Genomic DNA, 18,976 nt, shown 5'->3' on the forward strand with positions numbered 1-18,976 from the left:
CATAAACTGATAAAAGCATACGCAAAAAATAAAGTTAGAGCTAGGTGAAGGAGAAGTGGAGAACTCACCACCACAAATAAGAGCCAAGTGTGGCGGTGAGTTGTAGAGTCCAAACCCAGGTGCGCGGCGTCATGGTGAGTTCGTGTGATGATTTGCTGACCTAAGTGGCAAGTATGCAACGGCCGACGAATTGCATACCAGGTGTGGTGGCGAGCTACAATGACGAGTTCAAGCGTGAAGAATGAAGATGAAGAGAAGGGGTCTCTAGCTGGTTCGAGTAAGACTGAGATTTTTAGGGATAGTGCCAAACACTCAGTCTCAAACGCACTATTTTGTTCTTTTTTTGGGTTGATAATGAGACTTCAAAATGACATCGTAGAGGTGATCCAATTTTTTTTTTTTGTACACAACCCAGTTCGGGTTTGTAAAATCGGGCGGGTGATTGGTTCCCTCAAAACCGATTAGTCATCCTCGGCCACATGCATGAACGAAGCAATAGCGAAATAAGCTCGGTTGGACCGATTTGCGATTTTCATAACATTGTTTGTAAATATTAAAGTCAAAATCATAACTCATTCCTATTTAATTTATTATTGTTTTATTGAATACATTTATTATTTTTTAGAAAATATATTTATTAATTAGATGTCTTTCCTTCTTATTAAATATGTATTTAATAAATCCCTTTATTTATATTATATTTTGTAAATATGGAAGTCAAAATCATAACTCATTCCTATTATATTATATTATATTATATTGAATACATTTTTTATTACTTTAGAAACTATATTTATTTATTAGATGCCTATCCTTCTTATTTAATTTCGATAATAAATTCCTATATTTATGGTTACTTGACTTTTCTATATTTTGTATATATTAAATAGAAAATCAAAACTCATTCCTATTTAATTTATTATTATTGTTGAATACATTTATATTTCAAAATTTAACCTCTTCTCTTATCATATTATAAACAACAAGTTTAATTTATGCACATTAATATACTAAATTTACACTATATATCGGTCAATAAAAAATAATCAATCATCGTTAATATAATTTATATTTTTATGAATTTATCATATATAATAATTTATAATTATCTGATAATATAAATTTTTTTCCATGTCAGTATATTTACTCAAACAATTATAAGGAGACTAGCTAGATAAACGTTACACGGTCAGACAGTCAAAGTATATAAAGATATATTAAAGATTTTAGGAAAAAAAATCGGTGCATTAATTTTTTTTTTTGAAACGTATGAAAATTAATTTCCAAACGGGACTATGGGAAAAAACAAATAAATTCATCTAGATGAAGTCCACTATCAAAAAAGAGTTTAAAAGAAGAAGAAAAAAAAAAGACCAATCGGAAAATTTACAATGCATTTTCCCCGAAAGCAGAAACAAGTACATTCCTCACTTGGGCTTTTCTTCCTGGGCCTACAATTTCTTCGTCTCAACAAAAATAAAACACTTTTTTTTTAAAAAAATATTGTGTCGCCTTCAACCAACTCCAAAAAATACTCGCAACAAAAGTATAAAAAGGAGAGGCTGGCGTGGAACAAAACAAATCTCGAATAACAAAATACAAAATTCAGACACAATAGTCACAACAGCAACAAGCGCATCATCGAAGTGTCTTTTCTCCCTTCTTTCCCTCACTTTCAGGTATTCCATTCCTCCTCCTCTCTGCATGTTTCTTACCATTTCCCAAATGAAATTAAATAAAACAAAACATCGTTGAGGCGGTGCTTGCATTTCAGCTCTTAGTTTTTGAAAATGAAACTGAAAACTGTCTATAATTCTTGGTTTTGATTTTATGTTTCTCTCTATTTTTTTAGGGTTTAATTATGTGGTATAGATATTTCAGTTTGAGAAGGATTGAGGGCTAGGTGAATGTCGTTGTTGTGTGTGTTTGAATTGAGGTTGTTTTGTTATAATTTTAGTTTCAATTTTTTGGTTGTGGTAGGAAGATTACAGAGATATGAGTTCTCAAATTCGGAGAGAAAGAAGGGAATGGTCCAGGGTTCCACCACAAGGTGCTACTCGTCAAGAATGGGTCCCCAGAGGGGCTGCTGCTGCTGCTGCGTCCACCAATGTCGCTCAGCCATCAAATTTGCATTCAAACAACAATGCTGATGCTGGTTCTTCCAATCTAGGGGTGGCTGTTGCTGCTCCGTCCGTGAGTCGCAGTAGAAGCAACAATCATGGGAATGATGTTGGTTCTTCCAATCAAGGGGTGGCTGTTGCTGCTCTGCCGGTCAGTCGGGGTAGAAGCAACAATCATGGGAATGATGCCGGGTTTTCCAATCAAGGGGTGGCTGTTGCTGCTCTGCCGGTGAGTCACGGTAGAAGCAACAATCATGGAAATGATGCCGGGCCTTCCAATCAAGGGGTGGCTGTTGCTTCTCCGCCGGTGAGTCACGGTAGAAGCAACAATCCTGGGAATGGTGCTGGTTCTTCCAATCAAGGTTTGGCAGTTGCTGCTCCGCCGGTGAATCGTGGTAGAAGCAAAAATCATGGGAAAGATTCTGTCTCTTCCAATCAAGGGGTGGCTGTTGCTGCACTGGGGAGTCGTGGTAGAAGCAACAATCATGGGAGTCATTGGATGGAAATGGAAAAGGATAAGGGGAGCAGGAGTGGGAGTCAGGTGGAGAAGGGATTGAGAGTGGGAGTCAGAGACTCTAGTTTGCCTCAATTGGTGCAAGAGATTCAGGAGAAGCTCATGAAAGGTACCGTGGAGTGCATGATTTGCTATGAGATGGTCCAGAGGTCTGTGCCGGTTTGGTCTTGCTCCAGCTGTTACTCTATCTTTCACCTGAACTGCATCAAGAAGTGGGCTAGGGCACCAATCTCAAGTGATTTGTCCTTGTCCGTGGAGAAGAATCACGAGCTTAATTGGCGGTGTCCTGGTTGTCAGTCTGTGAAATTTACCTCTTCAAAGTGATTTTTTCTTGTAGTTCCTATTGTCTAAAGATACTTGGTTGTGGTAATCATGTCTGTAGTGAGATTTGTCATCCAGGAAGCTGTGTGGAATGTGAATTGTTACCTAGCCGGGTTAAGACATGCTGTTGTGGGAAAACAAGGTTGGAGAATGAACGCCAGAGTTGTTTGGATCCGATACCTACCTGCTCGAAAGTATGTGGCAAGCTGCTTCATTGTGGCATGCATAGTTGTAAAGAGGCATGCCATGTTGGGGAGTGTCCACCTTGTTTGGTTGAAGTTTCACAGAAGTGCTGTTGTGGCTCAACTTCCCGAACTGTGGAGTGCTATAAGACTATGATGGAGAATGAGAAATTTATGTGTGAAAAGTCTTGTGGGATAAAAAAGAATTGTGGAAGGCATCGATGTAGTGAAAGGTGTTGTCCATTTTCTAATTCAAATCATTATAATACCTTTAGTGGGGATTGGGTTCCTCACTTTTGTTCCATGCCATGTGGAAAGAAGCTAAGGTGTGGCCAGCATGTGTGTGAATGTCTGTGTCACAGTGGTCATTGTCCACCTTGTTTCCAAACAATCTTTAATGAATTGGCTTGTGCTTGTGGTAGGACTTCAATACCTCCTCCTCTACCATGTGGTACACCGCCTCCCTCATGTCAGCTTCCATGCTCAGTTCCTCAGCCATGTGGTCATTCAGTCTCACACAGTTGCCATTTTGGAGACTGTCCTCCTTGTTCAGTGCCTGTTGCAAAAGAATGTATTGGCGGGCATGTAGTTCTTAGAAACATACCTTGTGGTTCGAAGGATATTAGATGCAATCATCCCTGTGGGAAGACCAGGCAGTGTGGTTTACATGCATGTGGCAGAACATGTCACCCTCCACCTTGTGATAATCTATCTGGTGTTGTGCAAGGTTTCAAAGCACCATGTGGCCAAACATGTGGTGCTCCAAGAAGAAGCTGCAGGCACACATGTATGGCTCCTTGTCACCCTTCATCTCCATGCCCAGATATAAGGTGTGAATTCCCTGTTACAATCACTTGCTCTTGTGGCCGTATAACGGCAAATGTTCCTTGTGATGTTGGTGGTAGCAGTAGCAATTATAATGCTGATGCCATACATGAAGCTTCCATTATTCAAACATTGCCTGTACCTCTTCAACCAGTTGATGCAAATGGCAAGAAAGTTCCCCTAGGACAAAGAAAGCTGATATGTGATGATGAATGTTCTAAGCTGGAACGCAAAAGGGTTCTCGCGGATGCTTTTGACATTACTGCTCCAAATCTGGACTCTCTCCATTTTGGTGATAACTCTCTTTCTTCTGAATTGCTTTTAGATTTTTTCAGGCGTGAGCCAAAATGGGTTTTAGCTGTTGAGGAGAGATGCAAAATTTTAGTACTTGGCAAGACTAGAGGAACAGGAACTACACATGGTTTAAAAGTCCACATCTTTTGTCCCATGCTGAAGGAAAAAAGAGATGCAGTGAGGTTGATTGCTGATAGATGGAAGCTTGCAATCACTGCTGCCGGCTGGGAGCCAAAGCGATTTATTGTAATTTCTGTTACCCCAAAATCAAAGGCCCCGGCTCGTGTGATAGGGGTTAAGGGTACTACAACTTTAAATGTGCCTCTTCCTCCTGTATTTGATCCGTTGGTTGACATGGACCTGCGACTTGTTGTCTCATTTCCAGACTTACCAAGGGATACTGAAATTAATTCCTTGGTTTTGAGGTTTGGTGGCGAGTGTGAGCTTGTTTGGTTGAACGACAAGAATGCTTTGGCTGTTTTTCATGATCCTGCTCGAGCTGCAACTGCGATGAGGAGGTTGGATTATGCAACAGTTTATCAGGGAGCTGTTTTGGTTGCCCCGAATGCTGGGGCATTGGTGGCATCTTCAGCTACCAATGCCTGGGGAGGAGCTGGGGCAATGAAAGGAGGAGGAGCGCTGCCAGCATTGAAAGGTAACTCATGGAAAAAGGCTGTGGCTCAAGACTCTGGTTGGGAAGATTCTTGGGGTGGTGAAGAGTGGATTGCTGGTTCTGTGAATATCCAGCCATCTGTTTGGAAAAAGGAAGCACCTCTGGCTGCTTCTTTGAATCGTTGGAATGTCTTGGAGCAGGAATCGAGTTCAAGTTTGTCGTCTACAACTGTTAGAGCTGAAGTTTCTGGGAAGAAAACTGAAAATGCTGGTGAAGAAGGTGGCTCAAAGGAAGAGGAAAAGTTGGATGCAGCTTCTGAAGTAGTTGATGATTGGGAGAAGGCTTATGAATGAGGGCAAAAAATAGGCCTCCTTCTGTTAAAAAAAAATCCGTATTGTTAGAAATTTTATCTTGTTGAAAAGTAGACATGAATGGTTAGGTCTCCTTGCCTTGTTTTATGAATTTTGGCAAGGTGAAGGTCATTTCGTTTCCTTATAGGTATATGTTTTAAACTCAAAAGTTATTAGAACAGTTGTACCCAGATTGAGCAACGGGTATCTACAGAAAAAATTGCATTTTGTAAATGCGCTGCAATGTTTAATCAAGTCCTTAAATCTTTGGATTGATTATCTGTTTGAAAATAAATCTAGTTTTGATTTCTCTTGATGGAAGAAAGTCATCATCACAGTTTCTGAAAGACTTCAACTGCCACAGCTTTTAGTCTAGAAGTATTCTAAGAACAATTTAGGATTATTTTTAATATTCAAAAATGCTTTTAGACGTTTTCTGATAGCATAATTTAGGCCTTTCGTTAATTATTAGCAAGTAGTATCAAGTAAATTTTTTACATCCGTGCAGACCAAAAATGGAGTATGTTTAGGAAGTGTACTTGAGAGTGATTCAATCATGATATTTTACCAATATTGGTTAAGAAAAATTATGATTTCGTGTCAGTTAAAACTTTTAATCAAAGATCTTCATTCCAAAAGCGGAAAGCAATGGACAAACTACAAAGTTATGGATACTGCTAACATCATAAATACTTCCTTTATCTTTTATTGAACTAAAAAAATACCCTATTTGTGAGACAAAAGACTATAAATTCGTATAGTTCCAGCTTTGAGTCATCTGTTGCATGTTAACAGGATGATAATGGAAGCACTAGAGGCCAATGCGATGCGAGCAAGAATGTTTCTGATTTCTGAAAAGAAATTGCTTTAGCTAAATATATGCAGTAGCAGTAGTAATTAACTTATATATGCTTAAAAGTTCTTTTATATACTCATAAAATTCATCTTTAAGATTCATTTAAAGAGGTCGAGAATTATCATTCAGGTAAATAAACTTACGGATCCGGATTATCATTCAACTAATTGAGAAGAAAAAGAAAATATTGGGTTCCAGTATATATATAAGCGATGAGGATTTTCGTCTCTCCAAGTTTTTAAAACTTATTCATTACATGTTTGATGATGTATAGTATTGTAGATGGTATTCTGGTAGGGAAATTCCAACCACAACTGTGTCCTCAATCTATACATAAACAAGTGATGATATTTATAGAGGAAGAAAACATATAATTAAGCAGCATTAGAATTGATCCTATTATGTTAAAATCGTAGAGTTTAGCCTTGGCATTTCAAGGACTTGCATCAACATCTGGCCTATGCTTAGGACAGCATGCTTGAGGAGGAGGAGGAGGGGAAGGAAATTTGTACCTGCCAATATTTCAGTAAGTTCTTTGTCAGGCTTAAAGTCAAACTATAGTCACCACCTTTTAAACTGTTTCAGCTAATTAATTAGTCGTTACACAATTATGACATATTTACCTGGCTGCAATGGAGGGATGGAAAAGCATAAGCAGCAAGCAGAACAAGCGCAGAAGAAAATATAAAAACCCCATGGATGTCTAGGATTAGAGAAAAGTACTCGCAGATCAAGGTTGTGACTTGTGATAGACGATGAAGCTTATCTTCTATGTTAGATATATATAGAGCCATGCTTGAAGTATTATATTAAGTGCAATATATTTCATTATATACAATCTAATATACGAGTGACTAATAAAAATGAATTTAAAATATATAAGTTATGTAAGTTTTTTAAAAAAGTTATATAATTTTTAAAAATATTTACATCATATTAATTTTTTATTAATAGTATATAATTTTATAACCTAAATTTTATCATGTCACTCAAATATAAAAATGACCCTTTTACTGCATATCGTATGCCCTCGCACACATTGGCTTGTAGTCAATGGTGGCTTATTCTTTCAACTAGCACTCACAAACTCTTAATTAATTGCCTATAGGGATTAGAATAAAAAGAAAAATTCTAAGAGAAAAAAGAGGAGCTGTTAAAATGGCTGCCTTCCAATTGGGAGTGAGGCTTGAGGGCAAGTTGGCTATGGCATGCAAAGTCTTTCTATTAGATTAGAAGATCTAATTTGTTTAGCCACGAAGTGCGTGTTGTTAATATTATGTCTAGTCATTGATGGGTCTTTGCTATATAAAGTGTGTGTGTGTGTATATATATATACACTTTATATAGTATCATTGCTGGATCCGGGAAGAAAGTGTGTCCATATCAAATGACCCAATTTACAATTTAATAGTTTCTGTTTCCAGCAAGTCCATAAATGATGATATTTTCTCGTTTCAGCAAAAGTGTTTCCACGAGACCTTGGAGTGGATCTTATTATGAACCCTAAAAAGGTATTGCATGCAGGTTCATCTCTCCAAAATTGGTGAAAATCGGTTAAGCTGCCTAATGTTTAAGTTGAAAAGGAATGAAAACTTGAAACGAGTTTATAAATAATTTATCTAAATTTAAATGTATCTTATAGCTAGTATCATTAAACCATGCTATATACTAGCTACTTCGCAGGGGCATAGGCATATCTGCATTCTAAATATCAAAATACATTCAATAAGAATTTTTCTAACACTTTTTTTACAAGTTATTAACAATTCCAACATACTTTGTTTAATTTATTTCACTTTTTTTTTAATTTCTAAAAGTGCTAAAACAGTAAGGTACCCTAAATACTACCGGGCATATATAGTACCAATGATATATTGGAGCTGTCAACTAATCTCACTTGCAACTTCGTACTCAACTAGTCTCTAAGTGATCTTTATAAGGAAGATTTCTCACCAATGAAACAAGTAGCTTTAGGGAGATTCAAACACACTCATAATAAAAATGAGAGTTTGGACCGGATTTTTAACTACATGTGTTATTTCACTGAGTTGTTTTATTTCTAGATCTCATATTATATATATTATATATATAGAGTGATCAAAAGTGCCCCAGATTAGGCCAGGCCCCTAGCAAACAACTACTAAAAAAACATTGAGCAAAAACAAAGGTGAACATGAGGCATGCGCAAGTAGCTAAGCAATATGCAGGACAAGAAAATGGAACAGGATTAATTAATTGCTTGGCTTTAACCATGGAGATATTGGTCTGTCGTCTATGAGCCTTCAACGATCTTTTATTCAAAAATAATATCATATATGTTAGCAAGAATTAAGACATTTCATCTCAGTAATTGTCAAAACAATGTATGTAAAAGAAGCAAAACATCTCTAGCTCGTACAAAAGAATCCATGACTTGAGTCTTGAGTAGCCTACTTTCATCACCTTTGTTTTCTCTAATGATGTGGCTCTGGACTTTTTTACCAATTGGATGTAACGCTTTTTTTCACATGGGATAATTTTTAATTTATTTTTTAAAAGAAGGTAAGTTGTGTTATCACTTTAATTTTTTTAACCGAAATCATAAGTAATTTTACAATTTCAATATAATTTTTTATACGACTTCAAAGTTGTTAATTTTTTTTTCTTTTACAATTTTAAAATATTTTTTTATGGATTATGACTTTAAAATTGTAATTCTTTTTTTTTCACACTATTTTTTTGTTTATATTTTATTTTTTTGTTTTGAATTTTTTAAAAATTATAAACAATTTTATTTATTTAATTATTAAATAAATATTTTTAATTTTACTTGTTATTAGTTTTATTTAATATGTTGTATATTTTTATGATTTTATTTAATATGTTATATATTTTTTAATTTTATTTTATTTAAAATATATTATATTTTTTTAATATAGTTTGTATATTTAAGATTTAGATAATTTGATAATTGTTGATGTTGAAGGACATAATCATGCTAACTGTCCATAAAAACAAATAGATGATTAATATAGTTTCTATTTTTTTGTTTCTCCTTAATTTTTATTATTCATTTTATATTAATGTATTATGTTGTTTTTAATTTAACAACTATTTTTATTACTAAATTATTACATGTTTTTAATAGCACAAAATAAATAATTCAGCATCATAAATTATAACTTAATATTAGTAACAATTTTTTCATATTTAGTTCAAATTTTAGTTTTTAAAATTTAAATATTTAAAATAAAACAAATATTCAAAAAATATATTAAATGTCATTAAGTTATTTTTATATTTCATTTAAAAAAAAATCAATAACATTATTAAAATATTATCTAAATTTTAAATATACAAAATATATTAAATAAAACAATATTAAAAAAATATAGTATATTTTAAATAAAAAAACATTAAAAAAAATATATAACATATTAAATAAAACCATAAAAATATACAACATATTAAATAAAACTAATAACAAGTAAAATTAAAATTATTTATTTAATAATTAAATAAATAAAATTATTTAAAATTTTAAAAAATTGAAAACAAAATAGAATGTAAACAAAAAAATAGCGTGAAAAAGAAAGAACTACGACTTTGAAGTTGTAGTCCAAAAAACAGAAATCTTACGGCTTTGAAGTTGTAAAAGCAAAAAAAAAAAAAAAAAACTTATAACTTTAAAGTTATAAAAAAAAAATTACACTAAAATTTAAAATTATTTATTATTTTGATTAAAAAAATTAAAGTCATAATAGATATTATGATTTCTTTTTACTGAGAGGGTTGGTGTTATGATTTATCTCTTTTTAAAAAATAATTTAAAAATCATCGCATTTAAAAAAAATAAAAAAAAAATAAAAATTACACCCAATTATTAAAAAAGCCGTAATTCTGCCATACATTTTTATTTGGACACGCTAGCCAGATTATTCACTTTTAAAAGCCTTTTGAACCGATTTTTATCACTTTAAGCTTAACCTTTACGAAGAAGCCCCATTCAAAATCATTTGACGACAATCTTTTACTTTCTGGTTTTATATTTAATAATTTGTTTTATTATTTACGCAAATTGTCCATCAAACAAGAGATTATTTTCGTATTTAATTAAAATAAACTGATTACATCATTTTACCCTGTATTCAATCATTGAATATATGAAAATTTTATTACCTTTCATAGTATGGTTTATTTAAAAGTCATTTCGAAGATTTTTTTTTCTAATTAATTGATAATATAAAAAAATTTATACTGTCCTTATATTAAACTCATTCTAAAAGCCAAACACAATATCACTTGTCACTGTTGGAAGACACTGTTTGTGGTTACCTCTTTGACGGCTGGTGGGATCTATCATCTATGAATAGTGGAATACCCAACCTGAGCAGGTGGGCTATAACAACAGTTACTAGCATCAAGATGCTCTTTTTTAGAATTTTTTGAATAGGTCTGAGATATTGTTATCTTATAAGTATTTTGAGCGTGTTGGGTATAGAAAATGAAAATAAATATGAAAATAAAAAAATATTTAAATTAAAGTAAAATATAAAAAGTGTGAAATTTATTTGAAACCTACACTGTTTTTTTTCCTCCTTTTTTCCTTTATCAAACACACGATGATTATATTTTCTTTAAAGAATTTATATATCCAGAATTTTTTACTTTTAGATGAGATTATTTATAGTTAGAACTTTAAGTATTTTAACAAGAGGGCGAGCCCTGGTGGACTAATTATGATGTTAAATATTCTGTTTGGAGCCTAATCATACTTAAAAAGCTATTTAATTAACTCTTCCTAATAATTTTGATTACATATGTTAAATCATTTAAATACTTAATTACAGTTTGCAGACATAACCAAAAATTAGATGAAGATTGAGACTACCAACGGAATAATAATAGTGCTGATCAAGAACAGCAAATTAAGTATAGCATCCATATAGGATTTCAATTTGAAACTGCAAATGGGCATAGCTCCATTGGTGCATTTGATGTACTGATATTCTGAACCAACTCTGCCTGCTCATATATATGGTCCTGCTCGAGGACTCAGGAGCAGTGTCCGTACGCATATTCTAACATATATCTCGATAATTTTGGTGTACAATGAAAGGAGGAAAAGGATAAAAGAAGTTATATTGTTTTTATATAATGATATTATTATTGAAAAAAAAGACTACAACTCTTTTGTTTGGTTTCATAAAAACAAAAAATATATATATGTAAGTAAATATATAACTTTATTTAACACTATTATTTATCTGATAAAGAATTAATTTACTAAAAAGATTGGCATATGAATAAAGTATAGCTTCTCAATACTGCTTGGGAGGTTGAAAAGGTGCCGGGAGGGAAAAGAAATCAATTGTAAGAATTTCCCTTATGTTGTTCACTGATTGACTATTGGTTCTTGTTATTATATGTTGGGATTTATTGTGCAACCATATAAGTTGAAGTGGTTCTATGACTTGGAATTTTCAAAGAAGAGCAAATCAATCAAAATGGATTTATAAACACATAATATGCGTGTTTGGATTCCCACTTCAATGAGAAAAACCACATCAATTCTTCTTAAAAATATGAGGCACATATAATTCAGGATGAGGAGTTTCCATGGAATATATATTTGATTACACTTACACATCACATGCATATAACTGCAATGCACACATGCAGATAAATGAGAAGTTGAGAACTATATGAGGAACATCTGCAGAATCAGAACAATGGGTTTTTCATAGAATTGAACCTCATGCAATCATTAATACACTTTCACATGCATATACAAAATGATATAAATCGAGAGGTTCTACGTAGTGACATATTGGAAAATTATATTGCTATTAATTAACCCAAAATAAAAATATTTGTTAGAAAAATAAGAATTTAAAGCATCCAGTAATATAAATCTTTTATGTATACTTTTTTTACAATAACGTATCCAACAACAATGGATGAAAACAATATCAAGCACAGAAGAAACCATGACATGAGTATCCTCTTCTTTAACTTTGTCAATCTCATTTTTCGCCCCTTTTATGTGAACTTTTTTGCAGTATAACTTTCTAGGGTTATTCACTAGTCTCAGATATTGGTTATTGTTCAATAGAGAAGAATATCTATCCCCAACGAACCAAATGTTTATTGACTATTGGTCCCTGTTATCCGCCAGAGGTTGCAACTATCAGGTAGAAGAACAAATCAATTCAAACAGGCCAACATATGCCCTTAGTAGAAAAGTACAACAATACCCTTCAATAGAGTAGTACAACACTACTAAGTATATATTGTAGTGTATATGTTCTAGTAATCCAAAAACATATAGATGTACTTTGCTTCGTGTCATGTTTATATATATTTTACTATTCACTATTTGCATTATTAGTAACTACTTTGGCTTATATGCCTTATTTGATGAGTTCTTCTTGACCGATTCTCATGATCACCGATTCTAAAAACAGTCTTTTATATATATATATATATATATATATATATATATATATATATATATATATATATATATATATATATATATATATATATATATATATATATATATATAATTGATTGGTAAAATGTACATAAATGAATTATCACTTGAAAAAAAATGGTACGCATGAGAATAATTTTTTTTATCTAAATTAAAGATTAAGCTGTTAAGTAAAGACACAAAAATAATTTCTTTTCTTTGAATTTAAAACATCGATATGCACATAAACTCAAAAACCACTTCATATAGACTATGATGCGTAGTATATCTTAGATGTGGCAAAGAACGGACAAAATGCAAATATTAAAGAGCAACCCCAATATGTTTGCACCAGTTGTATATGGCAGCAAAACCTTCATATTTCCTGATAGAATAAATGTTAAATTTAAATTCCCCTTAAAAAAAATACTCTATACAATAAGTAGCAGCAGGAGCAATTACCTACCTCAATACAAAACTCTTATGCAAGTAGGTAGACAGCATGATTGCTGAATGGCATGTGATGCAGCCAAACTCTTGGATAAGACATGTAAAGGCCCTGAGACAAAATAGCAGTGATCTTTTGGCAATTGAGTTATCAATACTTTGTACTCTTCTACATAATAAATTATTAAAAAAATGTTAACACTTGTCTTCAAGATACTGGATAATAAGGAATAAAAGTAAAAAAAAAATATATGAAAAATTGTAACAACTACAGTTTTATAATGATTTTTAATACATATCACTCTGTAATTTCTATTGAACTTTTTTTATTATTAATTCAATAACCAAGACCTTTAAAGCATTATGCGTAATTTAACCTAGATATTATATTCTTTGCTTCATATTTCGTTTTTGGTTGCATTCAGGTAATGGAAAAGACACAAGCAAGTATTAAGATAAATGTGACCATATCTACGTACAGTAACATAATTAATCTCACGTTTTTTGGTATTTTTTAAGGGCTACTAAATGACAATTTTAAAAGTTACCTTATAAATTTAAGGTAGCTAGGTTTTGTTCCTTATGGTATTAATCATTTAAATTTTGATTTCCTACTTCTTTTTGGGTAAAAAAAAAAAAAACTCTATAATCTTACACCATTAGTTAAGATTTTGGTCCCGTAAAGACCCTATATCTTAATGATTTAAATCATAGGTGCCTTTCATCCATAAAAATATTAAATATTAATTATTTACTTTCAGTGACTAAAAGCTACAAAAATTAAATATAAATATATGAAAAATAAAGGATTAATATTCAATGTTGAAGACTAAAGACTAACTAAATAAAAATAAAGGAATTAAAACTAGAACAATAAGGGAGCAAACCTCAAATTAATATAAAAATTCAAAGACTGAAATTTACTTTATACCAACTTTTTTTGAATTATAACTTGGTGAGTTCCGCATAAATAATTGCTAATTTGAAGAATACCACTTTCAATTAAAACTACTCCTTTTCTTAATGTGTCACTTTTCGCATAAATTTCGTTTAGTTAACTAAGTAGACGAACACCGCTCTTAATTGAAATTATTTATACGCTTCATTAATGTAATATGTAATTTATATTAAATATATGAATAATGTTTAATATACAGAGGCTGGGTACATATCAGCTCACTTCGGGTATAAATAGCATAATCAAAACAGTGCAAATACAGGCAAAAGAACTAAACTTTTATTTTAAGAGATAAGACATAAATTAAAAATATAGAATTAATATGTTAGTTTATATTAAAATTATTTTAAATTTTTAGTAAGACTTTCATTGGTCTTTTTTATATTATAATATATATATATATATATATATATATATATATATATATATATATATATATATATATATATATTGTCTTAACTACATTGAGTATAGAATCGAAACATATTTAATTTGGACTGTTAATCTAATATTTTATTACAATATCCTTCTAAATTCGTTTGCTAGCAATTAGATGTGGTAAGAGTACTAGTTAATAAATAAATAAATAAAACTGAAAATCATGATAAAGATATATATATATATATATATATAATATTTCACTTGACATTCCTTAACTAATGTGGTGGTAATTAGGAATACTTGTTTAACACTATCTTATTCTATAAAAACATCAAATAAAAAATAATATATTTAACATATTTAAAAATATAAAGAGCATGTAATCCTTTCTTTATTTTGTGAGTTGGAAAATCGACAAAAAGATGGTACAAAGTCTATAAAAAGAAATAGAGTTATTCGATTATTGTTTATGGTCATTGCCATGCATGCATCAATCAAATCAAGCACTGTGCACACACTGTTCTGCAGTTGTGACTCCAATGGTACAGATAATTGAATGATTGATGCACCGATTTGATGAATCCTTTGTAGAACACAAAGGCACACATACACCTAGTAGTAAATTGTAGTATGTACAATCAGGGATGACAACAATGAAGTTTCCATAGATTTTGGTGGAATGATTACACTTCATATATATATATATATATATATATATATATATATATATATATATATAATTGAATGTGCAGATTCATTTTTAATTAATGTTGAGAAATCCCTTCAGCTAATAAGGATATGGAGTCATGGAGCTAGGACAATGTCTTGTATATATATTCCTCTCAATTCCTCCAACATTGGAGCCCTCTATTGGTACCAATCCACATGCATACATGAAGAAGGGAAGGGGGACCCCGGGAGGGGAAGAGAAAAGAGATCAACAAGAAAGTTACTTTTACACGCCACACAAAAAAAAATGAAACACACATTTAATTTGCATGCTTGACTCAAATATATATATATATATATATATATATATATATATATATCACAATTGTCGCGGTGATTTTGGATATCAAGCTATTGATTAGCATTGACTCGCAATTTAAGATCACCACCGATCTTTTATTTTTCCGAAGAAAAGGGAGAAAGCTCGAAAAAACCCTATTTTTGAGAGATCAAAGGTCCGGGGGTTGGTTACGCAAAGGGAAGGTACTAGCACCCTAAACGTCTATAGTACTCTATAGGAACCTCTTGCTTATTTTATCTTTATGCTAAATTAATTATTTGTTTTGAAATAAATGCTCAAGTGTGAAAAGATTAAAGAGATAGGTTCGAGGGAAAGGAAAAGAAATGTTTTTGTTATTTTTATTGGAAAGACAAAGTCTTTTGCCTACATACCCGAATGGGATCAAAATCATGTAGTTCGGGGTAGAAAGTCAAGTGATTGGTTTTGATTGATTTTAAAGTTCGAAAAAAAGAAGAGTTTAGGCAAGATAAGAGGCCGAAAAGGCATAGAAGAAATAAAAGAAGTGAGTTCGATTGATTTTAAATTGAAAAAAAAGCTAGATTGATTAAAGGTTGATTAAAGATTTGATTAAGAAAGAAAGGATAAAGATTGACCCTTTTTTTGAAATTTCGATTATGGAAAGTTTTTTTTGGTTTTTTTGTTTGACTCTCTTTTTTTTTTTTTTTTTTTTTTTTTTTAGTTATACGGAGATAAGTCTAAACGCGCCGGATCCCTTAAAATGACGTTGGATCAAGTGAGGGCCCTTTTCCTCGGATACTGTTCAAATCACGTGATCGTCCTCGGCGGAAAACATAAAATAAACGTGAGTGTCGGTGCAGATTCTCATTTTTATTTTTATTTACATTGGACCTAGATACATTCTAATTGACAATAATAAATAAAAATTTCAAATGCATTAAAATAAATATGCTAGAAGAAATAATAAAATGCGTGAAATACAAAACAATAAATACATATGGTGCATAAAATAAATAAAGAAAATAAAATGCAAGACATAAAAATAAATATAATGCTGGAAATAAATAAAGAAAATAAAAATGCAAGACATAAAATAATCATGATGCTAAAAATAAAATAAAAAATGCAAGACATAAAGATAAATATAATGCTGGAAATAAAATAAAAGAAAATAAAAATGCAAGACATAAAATAAACATGATGCTAAAAATAAAATAAAAAATGCAAGACATAAAGATAAATATAATGCTGGAAATAAAATAAAAGAAAATAAAAATGCAAGACATAAAATAAACATGATGCTAAAAATAAAATGAAAAATGCAAGACATAAAGATAAATATAATGCTGGAAATAAAATAAAAGAAAATAAAAATGCAAAACATAAAATAAACATGATGCTAAAAGTAAATAAAAAAAATGCAAGACATAAAGTAAATATGATGCATAAAATAAAAATAAACAAAATAAAAATGCAAGACAAAAATAAACATGATACTGGAAAATAAAATGCAAGACGTAAAATAGATATGGTGCTGGAAAATAAATAAAGAAAATAAAAAAATGCAAGGGCATAAAGTAAATATGATACATAAAAAAGTAATAAAAAAGAATAGAGAAGAAAAGGGGGTGCAGAAAGTAAAATACTAGAAGGAGCAGAAAAAAGGAAATGGGCTCAAAATAAAAAGTGGGCTTAACAGATCAAATCTGAATCGTCAGATTGATCGAAGCGTCCAGATTTGATCATGGGGAGACACAGTCTTAGCCATTAGATCTTAATCAAACGTCACAAGAGAAGAAGAACAAAGTAAAAACCAAGAGGTGAGACGCATCTGATCAAAACAGGGGATAACATTGGCCGTTAGATCTAGGATCTAACGGTTCAACCCTGATGGTCCATGGGGACACAGAGATCCGCGTGCACCATAGTATTGGTCATGGCAGCAGTATAAATTCGAAAATAAACCCTAAAATAACATAAATCCAATTTCTTCCTCTCTCTAAAGAAACGCTCAGAAGCTCTCTTCTCTCTCTAACCACACACCGCCGGAAGCTGTTTACCGGCGCAGTGGCTGGCCGGCCATGGGTGGCGGCGCCGCCGCGTCGGAAAAAGAAACTCCTCCTTTTTTAAAAAAACTACATGTTTTGAATTCCTTTTTTTCCCTAGTTCTCAAATCCACCGTTATTTTTTGAAAACCAACACTGATAAAGCCTAGATCTAGCCTTGAATCTTAGAAAAAAGGTGAACTACCTTTGTCCTTATGTTATCGTTTAAGCTTCAGAAAACGGTTACAGCTTGGGTTGTGTGGGTGTGGGTGTTTGACGCAGTGCTTGTGGTTGGTGGTGTTTGGTGTGGGCTTGGCCGCTAGTGGTGGTTGGTGTAGGCTTTAGGCCGCATGAGTGAGTGGGTTACTGTGTTTGCAGGGATTTCTGTTCTAATGTTTTGATTTTATGAGCAAGATGATTTTGGTTTTTTTTTGTTTTTGTTGGTGGTTCACGGAGGAGGAGGGTGTTGCTGAGTGGTGGCTGGTGGTGGCTAGTGGTTCACGGAGGGGGAGGGTGGTGTTGAGCGGTGGCTAGGCCGATGGTTAGTGGTGGCTTGGCTGTTGGTATTCCGACTGTTCGTATTCACCTCTGCCCTCTCTCTCTGACATGCACAGTAATTAATGCAGCATTTAAAGGACATAATTAGGGTAAAAAACGAAGAGCCCCTCTGGGCCTGGACCAAAAAAAGAGACAGAAAAGAAGAAAAAGGAAAAAAGAAAAAAAGGAAAGGAAAAAAAACAAAATATAAAACAGCAAAAATAAAATAAAATAAAATAAAATAAAAATAAAATAAAAAACGAAAAAAGGATACTAATAAAGATATTAATAAAAAACGGAAATAATAAAAACACTTAATAAAAGGAAAAAAAAAAATAATAATAACTAAAAAAATAATAATAATAATAATAATAAAAAAGGTAAATAAATAAATAAAAAAAGGGGGCGTCTTCAAAATGAGGTATTTTAAAATACCTCCCTGCCGAAATTTCATCTGAAATGATGGAAATTTCCGGCTTAAAAGACGAGAAAAAAAAGAAATAAAACGGGTCAAAAATGGGGTATGACAGATGCCCCTATTTAAGTCTCTTCGTTACGGAGATTTAAAAGTGAAACTTTTAAAGCGACGGGTCAAAGAGATTTAAATACAGAGTACACCATTTTTGACCAATTTCAACTACAAAATGCTATGAATGCACTATTATGCACGTAATGTTGCGAATGCTTGCGATGCAAGTATGAATGCAAGACGAGGTAAATGGCTCGACTGGGAATAACAAAACCAAATGGTACCCGATTTTGTTAAAGAAAAGGGGTCCGACTGGGGATCACATGGTTTTACTGGGGGTAAATGTCAGCTGTTCGGGTTGACGACGAACTGCCACTGACGACAAAGGAACAAAGATAAATGTCAGATGTTCGGGTTATTGCCGAACTAGCCAACTGACCAGAATTGAAGATAAATGTCAACTGTTCGGGTTATTGCCGAACTAGTCAATCTGACAAAAACAAAGATACATATCAACTGTCCGGGTTATTGCCGAACTAATCAACTGATAAGAAACAAAGATAGATGTCAACTGTTCAGGTTATTGCTGAACTGATCAACTGACAAGAATTGAAGATAAATG

The 18,976-nt window shown here is 32.1% G+C and overlaps 1 protein-coding gene across 1 annotated transcript; it reads left to right on the forward strand.

Annotated features, from left to right (window-relative positions):
• Positions 1–219: 219 nt before the first annotated feature.
• Positions 220–5,540, forward strand: LOC114420339 (NF-X1-type zinc finger protein NFXL1-like). The gene is made up of 3 exons (XM_028386257.1): positions 220–315; positions 1,981–2,793; positions 2,910–5,540. The coding sequence occupies exons 1-3, from the start codon at positions 220–222 to the stop codon at positions 5,220–5,222; spliced, it is 3,222 nt and encodes a 1,073-aa protein (XP_028242058.1). The 3' UTR covers positions 5,223–5,540.
• Positions 5,541–18,976: the final 13,436 nt, after the last annotated feature.

The sequence above is a fragment of the Glycine soja genome, chromosome 7 (assembly GCF_004193775.1).
Source record: "Glycine soja cultivar W05 chromosome 7, ASM419377v2, whole genome shotgun sequence".
Lineage (NCBI taxonomy): Eukaryota > Viridiplantae > Streptophyta > Magnoliopsida > Fabales > Fabaceae > Glycine > Glycine soja.